At 48.4% G+C, this 21461-nt stretch overlaps 1 protein-coding gene across 10 annotated transcripts in view; it reads left to right on the top strand.

Moving 5' to 3' along the window:
* Positions 1–14473, top strand: part of Dlg3 (discs large MAGUK scaffold protein 3) — a 53326-nt gene extending 38853 nt beyond the window's left edge. For 5 of the 10 annotated variants that reach the window (XM_074063712.1, XM_074063710.1, XM_074063713.1 and 2 more), the window contains 10 exons: positions 2148–2324; positions 2567–2642; positions 3411–3510; positions 7196–7237; positions 8522–8572; positions 9155–9256; positions 9941–10113; positions 10506–10615; positions 10952–11043; positions 12146–14473. In XM_074063712.1, coding sequence (XP_073919813.1) covers positions 2148–2324; positions 2567–2642; positions 3411–3510; positions 7196–7237; positions 8522–8572; positions 9155–9256; positions 9941–10113; positions 10506–10615; positions 10952–11043; positions 12146–12252 — 1030 coding nt within the window. In that variant the 3' untranslated portion in view covers positions 12253–14473. Of the gene's footprint in view, positions 1–2147; positions 2325–2566; positions 2643–3410; positions 3511–5472; positions 5519–7195; positions 7238–8521; positions 8573–9154; positions 9257–9940; positions 10114–10505; positions 10616–10951; positions 11044–12145 lie in introns of all 10 variants that reach the window. The other 5 variants (XM_074063711.1, XM_020155444.2, XM_020155447.2 and 2 more) reach the window with 3 other exon arrangements.
* Positions 14474–21461: the final 6988 nt, after the last annotated feature.

Below are 21461 nucleotides of genomic sequence, written 5' to 3'. Positions count from 1 at the left end.
TTTGTTTTTATTTAGCTTGTGTTTACGTGTTTTGATAGTGTAAGGTACCTGAAATGCATCTTGAAAGTAAACGGTTATATTAGTTTTATTTAAACCTCAGATGTTTAAAAAGTACAAATAATTGGATTCCTGGGATCCAGAAAACGTTTACATAACCTGTACCACATGTTCTCCATCTTGCCACTGTTGCCATAGTTCAAGTAAAGCTCTGTGAAGTGCTAAAACATACATCTCGTCGTCTCTGCCTTTTCGTCTTCTACGTACTCATCCTAAACTCTCCTAATTCTTATGTTTTGTTTTTGAGGAATGGTCTTGCTATATAGTCCAAGCTGGCCTAGAACTTGCAATCCTCCTGCCTCAGCCGACTGAGAACTGGGATTGCAGGACATGTGTCCCCACACCTGGCTCCTAATGCATTTTTACATTTTTCCCTTCCCTCCCCAAATTAGTGTGTGCTTACTCCAAGTTCTGTTCTTAAAATTTTGAAGTCCACAGTGGCACCGAATGTTTCTCATCGTTGCTTTGAATAAGGCCACTTCCATCATGCTGCCCTTTATGGGGACAGCTGACAAATGCCTGCCTTATTTTAGGGCTTGAGGAACCATTGCAGCGGCAATGCATTCAGTTCTGAATCCATCCCATGGAGCCCAGGCGGAAAGGACGTCTCCTTATCTGCTGGGTTCTGCCTCCGTTCTTACCGCGTGGAATGTGTGCATTGAAGAAAATAAGGTCTTTTTGTTAGAGTTTGGGTATTTTCATTTCCAAATCATCTGATGCTGCGTTTTAAGGATTCTGTTTCAAGAACTTAAAAAAAAGTAGATGGGTGTTCTACTCTCCAGAGTTTTGCTGCACTCCTTTGGGCTTGCACATGGGGACGTAGTGTGTTGGACTTGGAGCTTCTGGCTGAGCCAGACACTGGTTTGTGGGTAGAAGTGGAAGTCTTGGCTCTGGTGCCTGACAGTTCCCTGAGCTGTGTGTGCCAAGGTGGAAAACACTGCTGTTAAAGGAGAACATGAGGAAGACAGTGTGTGTTGCAGTTAGAAAAAAATAAAATCCTCACCGAAGCCCCATTTGTGCTGACTCCAGGTGAGGAGAGCTTCCACAGGATGAGAAAGTAGAGTTTTCTACAGTGGCTCCCTGAGCAGGGAGCTCTGGTGTCAAGTACCAGCCCCTGTGTCCCCAGGGCTGGGGTTAGCAACCAGCCCTGCAGGACTGAACTTGGAGCTATGCTTTACTTTTGCCTCCAGTTTTCCCTCCCCCATTATCCCATTGCATTTGAGGCTCCTTTAATGTGTTACTTCCCTGCTGTCAAATTTTCGGGGACTGTTGGATCAGATCTATTCGAGGCCTTTCAAAATTTGCCTCAGACCTTGATCTCCAACCTCATGACCTGACTTCTAGCAGCAGTCAACCTGGTCTCCTTGTCCATAAGCCTGGGTGATATTGCTCCCTCCCCACCTTCTCCCACCTTCTTCCCCTTTATCTCTTTGCTCTGCTCCATTTAGAGCAGGTCTCAAAACAACACAGAACATGTCTGGTCAGAGGACCTGGGTTCTGTTCCAGGCTACTTAGGCGTGTGACCTAGGTCAAATTATTCTTCTTCCTTGTGTCTGCTTCCCCTCAATAAAGGAGGAGACTGAACCGGCAGACTTCTGGGGTACCATACCGCCGAATCAACATGGTTTGGTAGCAGCCTTAGCTTTTTCTTTGGGTGGCCTTTCTTTTATGTTTCTGTAGCATTTACCTTTCATTGTTTGGGAATATAGTTAACTCTTTTTGACTTGTTTTCCAACTCCTTTTTGAAGGTTTACAAACTAACAGAACCCCTTGGTGGAGTTCGTTTCCTAGGATGAGGTTGAGCAAAAGGGCAGCTACCATGTGTCTAGAAGCCAGGAGGAGATGGGAATTGTAGAAGGTTTTCCCTTCTGCCCCTTGGGAGAATGGGATGTTTTTTTGAAAAGGAGGTTCATATTTACCACTTGGGGACTGAAAGAAGGATGTCATATCCCAGAGAATCCCTTTCTGTGTGCTGTGAGGCTGCTGTGTCCATGCTGTTGGGTTGGCCTTCCTTTGCCATCCTTTCTAGATGCTGGTCTTTAGGAGTTTAGGAGTGGGATGACCACTTCATCTTTTGCTGTATGTTTCAGGGCCCTGTTTGATTATGACCGGACTCGGGACAGCTGCCTGCCAAGCCAGGGACTCAGCTTCTCTTATGGTGACATTCTGCATGTCATTAATGCCTCTGATGATGAGTGGTGGCAGGCAAGGCTGGTGACCCCACATGGAGAAAGTGAGCAGATCGGTGTGATCCCCAGTAAGAAGAGGTGAGTTGCCATGATTGCGAGTGAGGCCTTTCCTACTCTCGCTGGAGTGTCTGTCTTGTTTTCCTGTCATGCTGTATATTGCTTGAGAGCAGTGTTATGTGCCTTATTAGGCCTTTTGGTAAAAAGTAAGTATTGGCGACATGGTTTTCCCTCAGCGAGCTAGTATGGCTGCTGTGCCTGTGCACCTCACTGCTGAGACTAAGTGCTGGCAGTAACCAGACTTCTTTCTGACTCCCAAACAGGGTGGAAAAGAAAGAGCGAGCTCGGTTGAAAACCGTGAAGTTCCATGCCAGAACGGGGATGATTGAATCTAACAGGGTAAGTGGGGACCCCTAAGGAAATCAGCCAGGATATGAAGAGGGGTGAGACTTGGAGTTCGGTCTGATAGATAGGAGAACTGGGGAGCATAAAAGAATATCTTTTTTAGGGGGCTGTAGGAAAATTGATTGCTTTTCAGAAAGCAAAGGGAGTGCTTGAAGTCCACGGCTAGTCTGGGCCCTTTGCCCTGGGTTACTGGCTCTGGAAGATGTGTTGGAGTTGGCTGACTTGGGGAAGATGAAACCACTCATGGGTGTCTCCCTGGTTCTACTATAGACCCTGTCAGAGGTGTGGGGACCCTGAGAAGAACCTGGCCTCCCCATCCTGCTGGGACGGCCAGCCCCACGGCTCCCGCCTCCCTTCAGACCACGTGAGGCAGGAGGGTTCCCAGTCACTCATTTTCTTCCATGAGCAAGAAAGGCTAAAGAACTTCTGGAGCAATGGAGGGAAGAGAGGCATGGGATAGATGACTGTGTATATCAGTGGCACCTTAGGGCATGTGTCCAGGAGGCTACAGTGACCTTTGTTCTTTAGGAGTGCTGTGAGGCTGGACTAGGTAGAAACCTCTAACATCCCTACAACATTTTCCTGTAAACATAATTTTCCTCTTGCATCAACTTTCATTTAATCTCATAGACTCCATTTGTGAGAGATGGTCTTTTATTTAGCTCACCATTGTCTCCATTTTAGTTTTTCTTGCATGCTTTAAAATCCATTGTTGTTTTTTTTTCTTCTGTCCTTCCCCTCCATCTTCATGTTCTTTCACAGTCGATCAAAACGAAACGTAAAAAGAGTTTCCGCCTCTCTCGAAAGTTTCCATTTTACAAGAGCAAAGAAAACATGGCCCAGGAGAGCAGCATACAGGAACGTAAGTAGCAGCAGAGTCCAGAGAGCAGACTGTCCACAGCCCCGTCCTCTCGTCCTCAGATGCCCCTTCCCTTATGAGGACTCTGGCACCAGCCTGTGTGTGGCCGCCTGAGTGCCTGCCTACGCACACCTGTTTATTTGCAGTCAGGGTAGAAATTGGCCCTCACGGGGAGATGTTGGGGCTTATTTGTCCAGCTCCTCACTTGGAATGAATGTTGGTGGCTCTGAGGTGGGACTGGTCCCAGGCCCAGCCTCCAGGATGTCCCTGGCACTGGTATTGGAAGTGCCAGACGGAACTCTGCTGTGGTGGTGAGGAGCAGTTTTCAGCCAGCACCAGGGTTAGAAAAATGGTTTTTCAAGAGAACAAGGTCTAGGAACTCAGTGTTGCTCTCCTGGCTTCTGCCTCTTGTGTTTTCTTTCCCTTAACTCCACTCATCTGTGTCAAAAGAAGAGCCTGTCCTGCAGAGCCAGTTGCTACAAGAAAACCTCCTGCTTAAATGAGTTAATATAGACACAATGTTACACAACATTGTCTAAATAAAGATTTATTGAGAAACACAAAGCTGATTTGGTAGAAAAGGCTGTAATGCTGAGTTATGTTAGGATTTAATTCAAAGTCAGGTGCCAGTGACTCACGCCTATAATCCTAGCTACTTGGGAGGCTGAGATCTGGAGGATTGTGGTTTGAGGCCAGCTCTGGCAAATAGTTTGTGAGACCCCCCCATCTCCAAAATAACCAGAGCAAAATGTACTGGAGGTGTGGCTTGAGTGGTAGAGTGCCTGCTTGACAAGCACGAAGCCCTAAGTTCAAATCCCAGTCCCACCAAAAAAAAAAAATCAATTCAATCCCGATAAATCTTATTCTGCCATATGCCTTAGAAGTTAATTGCTCTGACCCTAATCAGGTCAGGCTTGAACAATAGGTTCTCATTTGTCTTGTTGTGAATTGTAAACATCTCATTTTCCAATCACTCCTCCGTCTTGCATGGAGCAATCTTGCAGTCTGGGATTATGGGGACTGGCAGGAGACTGAATAGTTCTGATAAGAAGTGGCTCTTTTTAGGCCCTCCTGGTTCACAGTCATGGAATCTGAGTCATGGCCACCTGAGGTGAACCTGGTAGATACAAGGTGCCCTCATCCAGATAAAGGCCAGGGCTCATCATCCTGGGGTCACTTCCTGACAGGCAATAGAGGAAGTTGGTTCTGCTCATGAGCAGTGGGAGGCTGTCTGAGCACAGATCTGAGGTGATGTTGCCACAACTCACCAGCCCCAGAACTTCCCTGCAGAACCCAGCCTGGGGAGACATTGCTCAGTGGCCCAGCCAGTAGGAGGTGCCCAATGAACAAGAGTTGAAATTACCCAGTGCCTGTTCTCCAGAGGCTGCACTCCTTAGAGCAAGCAGCTTGAGAGGCTACACCTCAGACTGCAGGAAGCCTTCCCTGAAGGGTTTGGACAGAGGCCATATTGGGCAAAAACTCCTCAGGGCAATGGCAGTTCTGTCCGGCCACTTGGCATATGAGGAGTCTCTCATGCCCCCACAGAGGGGAATGGAATGGTGATTTCAGGGGCAAAGCAGAGGCCTAGATTCTACAACTGCAAATTTGATCAAAGCAGCTACTCTAGGCCTTGAAGTGTTACCTGTCATGTCCTGTGGACCTACAGGCTATAGACTACCTCAGAAATCTAGTCCACTCTAAAGCCCTCTGGCAACAAACCAAGTAGCATCAAGGTCACATATCTTATCTGACTTGGGACGTTCTTTCTGCAGCAAAGTTCTTCACCTCACTGTAGTTCTAGGTTCTCATAGGACTTCATACTTCTGTCACTAATGCTCACCTGCCTCTGTATTCTTCCTTCCCCTGTTGTTTTTCTTTGTTTTTTCTCTTCTCCCTGATTCTCTCCTTCCCCGTCCCCCCCCCCTTCCCTCCCTCTCTTTCTGTCCTTGCTGTCTGTGAAATCAGGACTTCCCTGGGTTAAGTGACGATTATTATGGAGCAAAGAACCTGAGTAAGTCAAACTTACACACTATTAACTGTGTTTGTGGCATGAACAGAGATGGTGGTGGGTGGTGTAGGGGACATGGGTGAGGGTGATGGGATGGAGGGCAGTGTTTGTGAGAACTACGTTCCCATGGCAGGAGGACATGCATGTGGCTCCAAATGTCACACTTTTGCCCTGGATCCCTGGTACCTTGACAAATCCCTAGCATCCATGTCTGTGTTTTCTTTTTGCACCACCAAGTGGCAGGGCATGAGCTTGGCTCCCTGTAGAAGTGAGGTGGGCCCAAGTGTATCTCCGTGGCAGCACTCAGCTGATGCCTAGCCTGTTGTCAGGGGTAAGGTGCCTGCTAGTTGGGTTCTTTTCCCATTTATAACCGTACCAAAGAGTTGAGCTCAGAAATTGGAGCTCTTCCAGTCCCTGTAATAGGGGCAAGAGTACTGTGAACCTCTTCACCCACATGCACCTGGTCTATCCCAGCAGATCCAGGGCTCCCCCAAACAACCCTGGCCAGCTGTCTATAGAGCATCTCTAAGATGCGGAGCTGGTCTGGTGGGGGCTCCATATATCCACACCAACTGCTTATGGACCATGCACATGTAGTGCTTAACCTCAGGAAACCTTTCACTGACCTCTCCATTCTGGAACATAATCCCAGAGTGGAAAATGGAAGGACCTAGATGAGGCCTTAGCAGCCATCCCTGTTGTGTGCAGGTGGGTTTTGACAGCAAAATACTCTCCCTCAATAAATAACAAAGGTCAAAAGGTACAGGAGCTACCAGTAGGGGGCGTTCAGGAACTAGCCACGTGTGGAAATTCAGCCAGTCCTGGGAGAGGGAGGGAGCTCAGCATATGGTCTGGAACAGTGTGGTCTTGGCTGAAACGAGCAGCATCTCTCCATAGTTCATGTGTCCATGTCTCGTCTCCATTTGCCTGTTGTCCCGGGAGGGCTGAGCTTGTTTGTGTCTTCTGTGAATGCAGCTCTATGCTTGAGCTTCCTTTGTCCATGCTCAGAGATGGGCAGATCCCAACTGTCTGAGCCAGGGGAGCTTTCTTGTCCTTGAAATATTCTTGTTGGTCTGTGTTTTGACATGTCTGTCTTATGGTGGATGGAGGCACATCCCCCCTCACTGCCCAAGCCAAGCTCTGCTTCTCAGGAGTGGTGACAGAAATGCTGTGGGTCCCACTGAAGGTCAGAGTAGTGTTCCCTGGGAACTTCTCGACCCATCCAGTGCTTAGCGTCTTAGTTGTGGTGCAGTATATGTTTCTGTACTTAGTGGGCTCTGGCTTGGGAGGACAGTCATGAGCAGCATAGTCTCTGGATTTTTCTATGCAACTGTCCCTACCTCTTCTTTCCTGGGAGATGCATTTTGAGATAGGATTTGAAAACCATACAAGTCAACTGGTTTGATTCAGACGAAGAAAATGCTACGGAAGAAAGTAAGATTTCTAGTGCCTAGGGAGGAACTTGGCCGACTGAGTGGGCTCTGAGGACACATAGGAGGTGGTCAGGACATCAGGATTGGAGCTTTGCCTCTCAGTTGGTGGCCTGGATGTGGTAGACCACCCATGGCCTGACTTAGTTGGCAGCTCAGTGTCTCACTCCTGGAGCATTTGAGTTTTGTGCTGCATGTGACCTCTCAGTGGTGTGTTCTGAATTGGAGTCTCTTTCTTGTTGGCTTGCAGAGGGAGTGACATCCAACACCAGTGACAGCGAAAGCAGTTCCAGTAAGTGTGTGTCATGCCCCCTGTGTCGTGTAGCTCCACTATGTTTCCCAGCCATCCTCATTCTAGTGTCACACAGCTGCCATTCCTGCTCAGAGGCTGCTGCTCGTTTTAGTCATGTACACTTTGAGCCCCTGGAGATGCTGTGGCCAGTTCATTCTCCTTGTGGGATGGGATTTTCCTGGTGAATTACAGAGAGTGTAAGCCCTGTAGTTCTGGAGGGCCTGGCTTCAAAGCATCCCTGGAGCAGTGGGGAGGGTGAACTGCTAGTGAGCAAATTCCCGCCATGGGCACCGTGGGCGTGGGTGCTGCTAGGTTACGGACTTGCTCAGAAAGCAACAGCAAAATGGCTCCTGTGGGATATTGTCCTGAATCTGCCTTTCCTAGTTGCTAGGACCTCCTTGCCTTTTGGCTGGGTTATGGTCAGGAAGGACATTGACCAGTTTACCTTGGGAGATCCATGGCTATGCCAGAGAACCACCATGTGAACTTCATGAACTTTGGGAACATTGGCCTTTGGGGAGTTAAAGTGGCTAGAGGCCTTGAAAACCCACCCAGGAGTCTTAGGCTCAGAAGAAAGTCCTTTAGCAAGCATCCTGTGGCTCCAGGCAGATATTGGTGCCTTCCCTGGTACTGCTGTCAGCTACTTCGGGACCTGCAGGCACCCAGCACCAAGTGTTTTGGTGACTGTTTTAGGAAAACCTTGTCATTGCTAAGCTACACGGGACTCTGTCATAAGGAGAGAGTAGGCTCAGCATTATTTTTAAGGAGCCCTGGGATCTTAGCCCAGCTGTGTACCACTTTTCTGGATACTTCCAGAAGTGAAGGGGATAGGTAGACCCTGAAAAGGTTAGGTTACAGCTTTGAGGACCAGCATGAGCACCTGGACTCCTCCCTCTACAGGTTAGGGGACTAGGGCAGGTGTGTCTTGAACAGTCAAAGCATCCCTGTGATTCTTTCCAGAACAAGGAGACAGTGAACATAACCAACTGTTCACTGAGCTATTTGTCAGAACAGTTCATGAGAAACTGGGGTGGTTTTAGGTGGAGGCTTCCTGGCTTCTGGGCCTTTGCCCTTTGACTAACGATATTTCACTGAATGACAGCTGCTAAGCCTTGCTGGGGGTGGCTTCCTGAGCCTTCTGGCTGACAGAAAGCATACTGGACCATAACATGGGCAGGCAGTAGCAAGCACCGCTTGATTAAGCTGGTTTGCATTGGGGGGTGGTGAATGCTGTACACAGTGGAGCAGATCATGTAATACTAATCTGTCTCCTTTTTGTTGCAGAAGGGCAAGAGGATGCTATTTTGTCATATGAACCAGTGACACGGCAAGAAAGTAAGCCTCCCCCATCCCTGAGAGTCTTGCTTTCGCGTCAGTCTCTCAGTTGTGGGGCTCCACGCAGTGGGTGGCTGTAGCAGTAGGTAGAGGGTAGGGGAGGAAGAAGGCTTAGCTCCTTGTATATCTGGTCCCCAGGCTCCTCCTCCCTAGTGTCACGGGGGACATGGAGGCCACTCAATGTGCACCTATGCTTTGCCCACTGCCAGGATGCCTGCCAAGGAGAGGACAGATTTATGAGGAAGGCAAGGGAAGGTCTGTTTCAGTGGTGGTAGCTGCTGTGAAGAGAGTTCTGGGTCCCTCCTTCGGTCTGCTGTTCTGTAAAAACCTTGCTCAGCAGCTGGTGTCCATGCAAAACTGTTGGAAGGGGAGATGTTTTCAGGCCTTAGATGTGCTTGAAACTTAGATATTCTCAAGTTAAAGGCTCTTTGATGTCTTTGTAGTTAAAAGCCAGAGAATGGCCATGGAAGCTTCACCGTTTCAGTGGTAGCTCCAGAGCCTCCGTGTTCCAGCCAAACTCGGAGGTGGGATGGGCTGCCCTGCAGGGTCTCTGTTCACTGTCTGAATGCTCTCCTTCTCCAGTTCATTATGCGAGGCCCGTGATCATCCTGGGCCCAATGAAGGACCGAGTCAACGATGACCTGATCTCCGAGTTCCCGCATAAGTTTGGATCCTGTGTGCCACGTAAGAGCCCAGGCAGGACCAGAGGCGTGAGGCTTGGTGCCCTGGGAACTGCTGCTCTAGTAGTTTCTGGAAGGGGTCTGGGATCAGATTCCAGGGCTCTTTGGGAACAGGATATGTCTGGCAGACTAGAAGAGAGTAGGCAGCAGTAGATGGCCCAAGAGAAGATGGACTTGGGAGGCTAAGACACCTAACATGGCTACTTGCTTAAGGTGTTGGAAGGAAGTCTGAGTAGCAGTGGTCAAGGGATCGGACAGGTGGGGAGGCCCAGCCAAAGCATTGTTTTTGTTTGTTTGTTTGTTTGTTTTGTGTGTGAGTGTGTGTGGTTTGATCCCCAGATCAAACTCAGGGGTCTTGTGCACAAAGTGGTCTTGATGTTACCTGATGAATCATTTGTTCGGTTTACCAGCTCCCACACTAAGTTTTGCACCCTCTGCCAGGCCCTGGCTTAGGAAACCCCACTTTTTTGGTCCAGTTCATCCTAAAACAGCCCCACTGTGTGAGACTTGGAGATTGGAAAAAAAGTAGGTAAAACAAACTTCCTCCCAACTGCTTTATTTGCCTCACTTTGTGAAAAAAATACTAGAGTGACCTTGTGACCCTCCCAGGTGAGAGACCAAGTCAGCTTTTCTAGCCCAGCACAGACTATTGCCCTTGGGCTGCATGCTGTTTCTTTTCTTCCTTCAGATACTACTCGGCCTCGGCGTGATAATGAGGTGGATGGACAGGACTACCACTTTGTGGTGTCCCGAGAACAGATGGAGAAGGATATTCAGGACAATAAATTCATTGAGGCAGGCCAATTCAATGATAATCTGTACGGGACCAGCATACAGTCAGTCCGGGCAGTTGCAGAGAGGGTAAGCAGAGAGATGGCCTGGCTAGCCCCAAGCCTCAGAAGGAGGACAAATGCTCAGGCCCAGGTTCCACTTGCATCCTCATCCTTCGAACTCAGGGCCCACCAGGTGGTCCAGCTGACCAAAGCCATGGCAGTTGTGCATATCCCCAGCTCCTCACTGAAGGTATCTCCCTCCCTCATGCAACTTACACTGGAGCATCACCCACCAAAGAATAGGGAGCCCTAGGCACATGTGTCCTTTTCTAGGTAGTAGAAACAACAACAAAAAAAATGGGGCCTGCATAAGATTTTCTGGGCCACTGTTGATAGCCCTGGCTTCCCCAGGCGGCTGTTTTGGAAACCACTGGATTTCTGTGTTGAGGTGGGTGGACTGACACAAGTTTGCTTTTTCAGGGCAAGCACTGCATCCTAGATGTTTCTGGCAATGCTATCAAGAGACTGCAGCAAGCACAACTTTACCCCATTGCCATTTTCATCAAACCCAAGTCCATTGAAGCTCTTATGTAAGTGTTCGCTGGGCTCAGACACCAGCTAGAATGGGGCCCTGGAATGGAAAAGGAGAATGACCTGACTTGTTGGATTCCTAGGGGTAGGACTCAGCAGAAGCTTGAAGGACACTCTGCCCCAGCACTGACTACCTGCTGCTCCTTCTGTTTTGAGTGTCCGTGTTTGCTGTCCCAGTAGGACCTTTTAAACCTGGAAGGTCTGAGGCTGGAATTAGCGGTGGGGCCATTCTGAGAGGGCAGTTTAGCAGATTTTTCAGGAAACCTGGAACACTTGTTTTTGATAATTAAAACCTAGAATCTCCTTTGGAACTATTTTGCTTCTGTCTTTGGCAGGGAAATGAACCGACGACAGACGTATGAACAAGCAAATAAGATCTATGACAAAGCCATGAAACTGGAGCAAGAGTTTGGAGAATACTTTACAGGTAAGAATCCCTACTTTCCAGCAAGGGGGTCCATGGGACCAGCCAGATACCTGTTGCTGCACTTGGCTCAGAGAGGTTTAGGTAGGCCTTAGAGCACAGGCATAAACTGGATGCTTCGGAGCTGTTGAGCACAAATCTTTCCAAGCACTTACTTGAGTTCCTTCTAGCCCCAGTTTAATCAGTTTCTATCATAAACCATGCCCCAAACACTGCTTTGGATTGTTAGTTTGTTCATTCTGTTTTCTTGTCCCTACTAGATTTCGGGCCCCTTTATTTGTTTCCCTCTCAGCTCTTTCTTCCCCATCCTTTGCTGAGTGTGTTTTAGGTACTGAAAAAAACCCTGTGTTGATAATGATTTCTTGGTGCGGTGTTCAGGTTGTCTGTCAGCGTTCATGTGTATGCATGTTAATACAGTCACCTACTTTAGAAGGTCAATTACTAAAAGGTTGGGAAAGTCCCTTTGTAATTGTCCCTTACCTTTTAATATAGAGTGACAGATACCTGTGTGTGTAGGGCAGTGCTGAGCAAATTCTAGCTGGTGGTACCACTAAGTTAACTAGGTAAAGAATTCAGGAATGTACTTGCACACCATGGGTCTTTGGAGCTTGCCTTACCATCAGCATCTGTGTCCTTGTTCGCTGGGCTGACCTCTGACACAGAGCAGATGTGACAGCCCCAGGAGCACTGCCTCTTGCCAGAAATTGTGGCTTTCCATTCTTCCTCTGGGTAACTGGGATTTTCCAAATCTTGAGTGAAGCTGTTTTAGAAGTACATGCTGGCTTTAGGGTGGCCAAGAGCTGTAGTGTCTGGCATGTAGCAAGTGCTCAAATCAACATCTTTTCAGTGAACACATTTTCTTGTTCCTTGGTACTTAGCTTACTGTCTCAGAAAGTTACTTCTAACCCTGGGCTCAGGGTGCCTAGCCAGCCCCCTCCTTCCCTGACCTTGCAGACAGCTGACTAGCACAGCTAAACCCATGCTTCCTTAAGCATCCATCGTGCCCCAGGGGCCATGGCACAGTTGTTGGGAAAGGCAGGATGGCCGGGGTGTTGGGGACATGCTGTGGACCACAGTAATAATTTTGTTTTCCTCTTCACTTTAGCCATTGTGCAGGGTGACTCACTGGAGGAGATTTATAGCAAAATCAAACAAATCATTGAGGACCAGTCTGGGCACTACATTTGGGTCCCATCCCCTGAAAAACTCTGAAGAATCCCTCCAACCATTCTCTTGTGAACAGAAGAAATCAAGTCCCTCTTCCCTCCTCCTTCTTCATTCCTGTCCCCACGGGGAGAACAAATGACTACTGTTCTTGTCCCCTTTTTTAGATATGTCAAAAATTGAGTTTTCTAGTCCTTTTTTTTTAATTTTTGTTTTATTTTAGTTTATTTTTTGGGATGATGCCATCTCACTCATCATGTGACTGTGCCCATCCCTGCATGGACCTTTCCCAAGCGCTAGCACAGGTGCAAATCCATCAGAGCCATTGTTTTCATAAACACCCAGCAGAAGCGAAGAGAAGAGAGGAGGACTGATGGAAAGACAGACTCTGGACAGCTGCACAGCTTGCGAAGTGAGCTGAACGCACCACGTCATGAGGTGCTCCTGGGCGTTTCTACCCACCTGCACTGCTGGCTTCCAGCTCCAAACGGTGCGACGTAATGGCAACAGAAAGTACCTTATTTATATATAGATATATATATGTAATTTATATAAAATATATAGAAATTATCATATATATATATTATACACTCTTCTATAATATATATATATATATTCACATACGTTGGGACTAGAAAATCTATGGAGACTTCATCAATGGTTCTACGTTATTAGAGAAACGCTTTAGTTTTCATATTCCAATCAGATGACGTCTTATGCCCCACCTGGTTGGGAAGGGATTGAAAATGGTAGTGAGTGCTATGCCAAGGGCACTCACTCGCACTGGGTCATTCTCTTTAGAGCTAAGGTCTGCTCCAGGCGGGGTCAGCCTGAGGCCTGAGAGAAGGGGCTTTGCCTGGGAGCAAGAGGGCTGGAGACTCCACCAGACCGAAAGCAGCTGCTGCCCCTGCAGTGCAGTCAGTCCTGTGTGCAGAGAGAGAGAGAGAGAGAGAGAGAGAGAGAGAGAGAGAATGGCTAATGATGCTCCGTATAAAATCGCCTATTGTTTTATGTCACTTGATGTGTCTGCATGAGAGGTTTCCTTTTTGTTCATTTTTAAGCTGCTGTTAAACCAAAACCATGTTGTGCTACTGTGTCAGCCTTTTCATTCTTCCAAATTTTACTTTTACTATTTAAGTGAATGCATAGAATCCAATTCGCCAGTGTTCTAAAGGCTTGTGAGGTTCTGAAGGAGCCAGGCCTGGGGGTGTAGTAGGTGTCCCGGGCCTGGACATCCAGTCAGCAGAGGGAAAGCAGGGGCTGGTGAGGGCTGAGACTAGGAGCTGGGGCTCTGCATTGCCATGCTGGCCTTCACTGACCTGCTGAGAACACACTGCACTCAGCTGAGATTCCTTCGCAGGGCCACCAACTAGGACAGGGGTGCTTTTGCCTTCTGGCTCTGTGCTGGGATAGTGGAACAGCACCAGGCTTGGCCAGCCATGTAGTGACTTGGATTTGGGTTTTTTCTTTTTTTTCTTTCTTCTGTTTTTTTTTCAGCTGCTCCATTGCCCTACCCCAGACCCCATACCAACAGCTGGTAGCTTACTTTTTCTTCAAGAAGAAAGTAGACTTTACTGCTGTAAATTTGAGCTGTAGAGCTAAGATTCAATTCCTGGTGAGCTGTCAAACCTTGTTGCTTTTCCCAGAGTCTGATGGTGGTGACGGGTCTGATGGTGGTGACGGGTCTGATGGTGGTGACGGGTCTAGGAAGTTTGCCTCCCAACACCAGCGCAGACGGCAGGCATGGTCCAGGCCCTACCCTACCCCACTGTGCTCCTTTGAAGCCAACGTGCCTCCCTCGCCTCCACGCCGGAGGGATGATGCAGGGGAGAACATAGAAATGATTGGCCCTTGAGTTGAGACCACTGGGTGACGATCAGTGCACATCACAGTGTTGAAGACGCTTTAAGCGCTACCAGCCACATTCAGGAACTCTGTTCCTAGGTATCCTACCAGCATAATGAGGCTAACTTTAAAGTGTGGGGCCCAGAGTGAGGGGAAAGAAAGGGCAGCAGCTTTCCCTTGGGCAGTACACTGGATTGAAGGCAAAGAGGGACAGAGTGATGGCTAATTGTGACTCTGATGAGGAGGATGAGCAGGGAGTGTTGATCGTCTGATGGTAACTCGGTGACATGTCTGAATGATGCTCAACCCTCCCTCCCTCCCAGGGAAGAAAAGCAAAGATTCAAAGTAAGCATGACACTAGTTGGTTTACCAGTGTTCCTTCCAAGGAGACATATATTTTTTAATAAATGATAGTTGCAATGAACTGTGGCTCAGAGACCTTCTTAAAGGAGTTGAGCAGGGTGGGTGGGGAGCAGCAGTGGGGAGAATGTGCCAGACCTTTCCTGGGAGTGGGGGGAAGGGCTTACTCCTTGGTGGCAATCAGCCAGGCAGTCCTTGGGGTGGCTATGGGCTTGGGATGGTGCCAAGTCCTTTGGGAAAACTGAGTGCTTGGTCTTCCACGCTGGCCCAGACACTGCCTTGAACAGTACCAACTGCATGTGACACATCCTCAGTGGTGAAATGCTGACACTTTTCTAAAAACTGTACGAGGTAGGAGATGCTGCAACAGGGCTAAGCTTAGCTGCGGGAAACTGAGTGAGAGAAATGGTCAGAGAAAGCTGCCTGACTTCTTCCAGTTTCCAAAGAATGCGAGTGGGATGGACCCAGCTTGCAGAGGGCAACGGGTGCCCTCGAAGTGGAGCGAAGTGCTTAGAGCAGGTATTTGTGACATGGCTACCACTATGCAGCTTGTATGGAGAAGCCTGAGGAGGTGCTGAAGTAATTAAGGTCAAGAGCAACAACCAAATGAATGAGCGCCCCTAAGGTGTATGGGTTGAGCCCCAGGAAAGATGACTGCTCGCACTTGCTCATGACTTTCATGGTTTGAAGGGCCTGCAGGGTGTTTGCCTCCCCACACTCTGATTTGCTACCAGGCAGCCCAACAAAAGGGAGTCCCCAGAGAGCTCCGTGGGGGTAAAGGACATCCCCTCCTGAGTGCAAAGGGAACAAGGATTTTCCCTGTAGTCACTGTGCTGAGGTTGTCCTCACAGCTGATGCCCCGAAGCCAAGGTATCAGAGAACCTTACAGCAGTGAGATGAGAAGGGGCTCCAACCATTAGCTTTCTCAGGGCGCCGCTGGTCGGTGCTGAAGAGAAACTCAGGCCTACGGGTCCTTAGCACGGCCTTGGCCGTGTCCACTGTCTCACCACTCCCAAGTCATGCCACTCAGCCCTGTTCACATCTAGGATTTCATGGACTTCATCCACTAATCTTTCCATCCATTCGCTCATTTCCTTGACACCTCCAGGACATTTTATTATCATTGCAAATAACCTCTGAAGCTCAAATTCCCTTTCCTCAAAAGCTTCTGTCTTTCCCCATCACTTCCAAGAAATAGCAGAGCTGGCTCCCATACACTTCAGTTCCTCCCCAACGCAGTTTTAGCCCAAGCCTCAAAGCATTTTTTTTTTTGCAATTTTTTTCGAAAAAATGTTAGGCTTGGTCAACTAGAAGAAGAAAGTGTGTTGATATCTGTGCTTTGCCAGAAAATAGAACATCAACAAGGAAGCCCCAACTATATTGTATCTGCAGAGCTGTTGCCATTGTACACAGTGATGTCCACTGGTGGCTTTTTCCACCTTAGATGAGTGAACTTCCTGCATGGCCTGCCCTCCCCTCACCTGGCTTCCAAGAAGTGACAAGTGGGTGGCTTGAGAGTGCGCTTCCCACCTGGGCCCTCCCAGGGATGAACAGAGGATGAGGATCCTCTGCCTGCCTTGCTGTCCAAATACTGGCTGTCCTCTGCTTGGGCCAGCCAGTCGTTCCTTGGCCTGGCCCTTCCTCCATCAGGCCTTGGCCTTTCCCTCCTGCTGCGTCCCCCTCCACTTCCGCCTGTAAATGGCCTCACTGCTGCATCTTGGCACTTTCCTGGAAGACTTCTTTATATGTCAAGACTTGGTGCAAGAATTCCCATTTCTCTGCTGCCTGTCCTGAGCCACTCCCTCTCCTCCTACCTAGAATTGACCTTCCCTTCCTTTATGCTCCTTTGTCATCATGTCACGGCTCACGTTTGTCTCCTGCCTTCCATGGGCTGTGCACTGTACTGAGTTTTATGAATGCTATTCCATCTGTGAAGTAGGTGCTATTATTATCTGTTTGCCAGATAAGGAAACTGAGGCACAAGGTGGCCACACTGCTAATAAGTGACAGAATTGTGAGCCAAACTCAGGCTGTCTGACTGCAGCAGCTGTGTTCTCAAGCACCCAGCAGCCTGTCACTTTGCCACACTCAGGACATTTTCCTGCCCCCATCGCCTGTCCTTCCTCTCGTAATCTCTGATAGCCGAGGCCCACGTGCACACCCTCCCACCACCCCCGCACTGTCTGCCCCAGAGCAGGCACTGGGTGAGAGAGGAGCTGCAGAGGTTGCTCAGCCCTGGAGGAGAGTGAGTGCCTGACTGGGTCCAAACCTGGGGTGACTGAACTGCTTGGTTTTCTGGACAACTTGTACCACACACATGTATGTATGTATGTATATGCATATGCTAGGGGCTTTATATATTATTGGCATATATGCGTTGTACAAAGGGGTTTCACTGTGATATGTCCATATGTGCATATAATGTGTTTTGATCAAATTCACCCTCTCTATCACTCTTTCTTATCCCCTTCCCTTTTTTTTTTTGCAATTTTTAATGGGTTTCATTATTCTATTTTCATACATGTTTATAACGTACTTCAGTCATGTCCTCAATCTCCATCATCCTCACCTTTTGTCCTTCCTCCTCTCACTGGTTTCCTCCTCCCCAAACTGTCCCACTTTTACATTCATGTCATTTTCTTTTTGGCGGTACTGGGGTTTGAACTCAGGGCTTCACACTTGCCAGGCAGGTGCTCTATCGCCTGATCCACTCCACCAGCCCTTTTCTGTGATGAGTTTTTTCGAGATAGGGTCTTGAGAACTATTTGCCTGGGCTGGCCTTGAACCACAGTCCTTCTGATCTTTGCCTCCTGAGTAGTGGGATTACAGGTGTGAGCCACTGGTACTCAGCCATACCATTCTTGTTTTAGATGTAGATGGCACATATGTGATATTTGTCTTTGTGAATCTGGCTTATTTCACTTAACATGATAATCTCCAGTTCCATCCATTTTCCTGCAAAAATAAAAGTCCACTGTACCTATACATCACATTTTCTTTATTCATCATCCATTGATGGCACCTAGACTGGTTCCATAGCTTGGCTGTTGTGAACAGTGCTGCTATAAACATGGGTGTGCAGGTGTCTCTATTGTATGCTGACTTACATTCCTTCAGATACATGCCCAGGGGTGCTAGCGATGGATCATGTTTTAGTTTTAGTTTTACTTTTTTGGAGTTTTTGGTTCCATCCTCTGCTTCCTCTCCTTTTCTCCTTCAGCCCCTTCCTCTCGCTCATCTCCCTTGCGCGGCACCTCATACTGATCAGCGTTCAACACAACGTTATTGGCACCTGAAACTTCTCATAGACCAGGCCTTACCTTCCCAGCAGAAACTTCAAAGACTCTGGAAACATGACAATGCCATGTCCCTGCTCTCCCTGTTGACTTCATTTCTCTCCAAGTCCACCCTTCCCCTTCCTCAGGTTCCCTGAGCAGCCAGAGGTGCCACATTGTCCTACCCCTGCCCCCAACTCTGATCTGTCTCCTTAGGTCATCATATCCAATTGAACACAATTGTTGATTATGGAAAACATTTTCAACGTAGTCTTTTGCTGACCTCAAGGAGCCTGTGATCTAGAGAGGAAGCAACAAGGAAGTAGATGACTAAAGACAGAGTTACACGCTGGGGCAAAGATAGTGAAGATGACACACAGAATGCAGCGACGGGTTACGCTGGGGATCTGCTTGGAAAAGGTTCCCAGGGAAGACTTCTCTGAGGAGGTGACACTCGGGTTGAGACCTGGAGGATCTGCAGGAACAGACGGGTTGGGGAAGGGACATAGAACGGGGCGGGTGTCAAATCCCCTTCACTGCACAGGCCTGAATCTATCACAGCACTATTTCCTGACATTTCCCTACAAACCAATGTAGACTGCTTGCCTTTTGATCTGTGAGCAAGCCCTCTGAAGCACTTACAGTCCCCATCTCTTCTTTAATGAAACCCTTCAAGCTCCAGCTCAAATGTCACCTTCCACGATGCTGTCACTGTCATGGTAGAAGCACTGTCCTTTCCATTGCTCCACCCTCGCAGTACACGCTGGACTTCCTCGAATGACAGTTGTTTGTACTTCAACTACACAAAAAGCTTCCAGAAGGCCAGGATTCCACCTGGTGTATCTGCCCATCCTTCACAGCAGCTAATACATGATTTGCATCTGACAGATGCTTGCTAAGTGCTGGTCGAACTTCCCCCTTTCTGGGCCTCACTGTCATACATGAAAACCAGAGGAAGTTAGCCAGAAGGATTCTATGGCCTCTCCCAGCTCTAATGAACACTTGTTGATAAAAGCTGGATCCCTCACAGAAAGACGGGCCATGCCTCTTGTGAATTTGCAGTTGAACAATCAAACGCAGGTGACATCTAAGGCTTAAATACAGCTGCCAAAGAACGTGGCACATGAGCACATTCGGTTCTACACAATCGAACATTACGCACGGGCGGGCTCTCAGTGCCTGCTGTGAGGGGGCAAAGAATTCCTGGATGTCTAGGGTGGGACCAGGAAAAATGACCTTTTTTTCAATGGGACTGAGGGACTGGATTCCAGGACAGCGTGAAAAAATAGAAAACCTTGGGATAGATCCAGTTCTTTGTCTTGAACCAACAAATGGTGCTCGGGAAAGACCAGAAAGAATGCACCCAGAGTACCTCTCTGTGTCCTCAAGAGAGTTGAGGGGCGCTCTAGCCTAAGTGGGAACTGCTGAGACAGGGTGGCGTGGGGTGGCAGTTCTGGGCGAGACAAAGCAGGTGTGGGACCCGCCCTAGGCCCTGCAGCAGTGGAGCGAACACCCCAGCTCGGCCTCAGCTAGTTCCAGAAAGGCCAGACCACTTCCGCTGCCACTTTCCCTCTCGGATTTCTTTGGCATCTAGTGTTTACCCTCGACACCACTGAAATTGTGCCCTCAAAAGTGACTTCTTTGTCGCCAGCTCTTCTTTCACTTTCAGAGACTTCATGCCCATCCACCTTTCTGTATGTTTGACACTATTATTTTCTCCTTGAACCTTTCTCCTTGGCTGCAGCGGCACTGCCTTCTTGGCTCTCTGGGGTCCCTCCTTTTCTCTTCCTCTGCCTCTCCAAGTTCCCTGGCCCCTTCATGTTTGCTAAGTTGGTTCTGGGTTCTCTTCTTTCCACAGTCAATTCATTGGTGATTTCCCAGTTTCCACCTCGTGAAACTCCCCAGACCTTCACCCACCCAGACCAGAGCCCGCCACAGCAGTCTGCACATCGCCCCACCATGTCACCAACGTTGCCCCAAACAAATAAGTCTAGGGGTGGGAGAACACAACAGTGAGCAAAACAGATCTTGGCTCTGCCCTTACACAAATGTTTACTAACTGCTAAGTACCCTTCATAGAAAGTATGGGGCTTTCTTAGGGTGAAATAGGGAAATTAAAATGGCCTCCAAATTAGTCTCAGCCAATGCACCAGCCAAGGTTCTCATCCCCAGGGCCCATCTGTGACCTGCCACTTCCCAGCTCAGAGTCCCTCAGTGGTTAAGCTGGGCCGCAGCGAGCGCCGAGAGCCTGAGGCAGGAGGACTCTGACACCAGGAGTTTGAGGCCAGCCTGGGCAGCATAGGGAGACCAAGTCCCCAAACCAAATACTGGCTGGAAGTGCGGCTCAAAGGGCAGAGCGCCTGCCTGAGCAAGCACAAAGTCCCACTTCAAACCCCGGTATTTGCCCAAAAACAAAAAAGAAAAAAAAGGAAGCAATAGCAGCCCTTCCATGGATGGTGCAATGCAACCACAGCTCCCCTTCATGTTGCAATGCACTGAACTGTTCACGGCTCACACAGCAGAACCACGGGCCTAGTCAGAGTTTCTTTTCCTGGGAACACCCTTCCCCTTAACTCCTTCCGTCCAAATCTTCTATGTTCTTTTCCTCCCCCCCCTCTTTTGGATAGGATCTTACTATGTATCTCCAAGCCAGCCCTGAACTTGAGATCTTCCTGCCTGAGCCTCCTGAGCGCTGGAATTACAGGTGTGCACCACTGCACCTGGCTCAAATCATACCTTTAAAGCTCAGTTCAATCTTCTGTGCAAAGAATGTCCTGATTCTCCCCTTCTGGAATCTGAGTTCTTTCCCCCCACTTTCAAACTCATCTGTCTTAAATGTGGTATTGGCTCTAATCCAGTAAATACAAGCCTGCCCTCTTCCCCTGTCGGACCATCAGCTCAAAATCGTCTACACCACAGCCACTCATTGGCTGGAAGGACAGAGGAATGAAAGAGCAAAGGACTGTGAGAACAAACAATCACTGGAATTTTGAATGAAGTTGTGGGCAAAAACTTGAGGATTTAGGGGGACCAGGTGGTGTTTTCTTTTTCTCTTTTTCTTGTTTTTTGTTTTGTTTTATGACAGGTTCTCATTATTTATCCCAGGCTGCTCTCGAACTTGCAATCCTCCTGCCTGAGCCTCTTGAGTGCTGTGATTACAGGCGTGTGTCACAACACCCTTCCTTGATCTCTTCTTCTTACAAAAGAAAACTGATACTTTGGAACAGCAAAGAATGCATGAAAGATGAAATGGCTTCTTTATTTTTTGGCTTTACCGGGGTTTGAACTCAGGGACTCATTCTTACTAGGCAGGTGCTGTACACTTGAGCCACATCCTCAGCCCTTTTTTGCTTTAGTTATTTTCCAGATAGGGTCTCACATTTTAGCCCAGGCCAGCCTCAGACCATGATCCTCCTGCCTATGCCTCCCTTGTAGATGAGATTACAGGCACGTATCACCATGCCTGGCTTGTTTGTTGAGATGAGATCTCGTTAACTTTTTGCTCAGGCTTACCTGGAGCCTTGATTTTTTTGTCTTTTTTTTTTCGGTGCTGGGATCGAACCCAGGGCCTTGAGCATGCTAGGCAAGAGCTGTACCACCAAGCTACATCCCAGCCCAGCCTTGATCTTCCCAGTCTCTGCCTCCTAGAAAGCTGGGATTATAGGTATGAGCCTCTGTGCCTGGCCTTAAATGGCTGCCTTTAAAGATGGAATTTTAGAATAGGATTTGTTTATTGCTGGGCTCTGAGCTAAGGACAGGGCTTTCTATGATAACTGG

This window comes from Castor canadensis, chromosome X, assembly GCF_047511655.1.
Source record: "Castor canadensis chromosome X, mCasCan1.hap1v2, whole genome shotgun sequence".
In the NCBI taxonomy this organism is placed as follows: Eukaryota; Metazoa; Chordata; class Mammalia; order Rodentia; family Castoridae; genus Castor; species Castor canadensis.
Note: the sequence above shows the minus strand (reverse complement) of the source record. Positions and strands in the feature narration are given on the sequence as shown.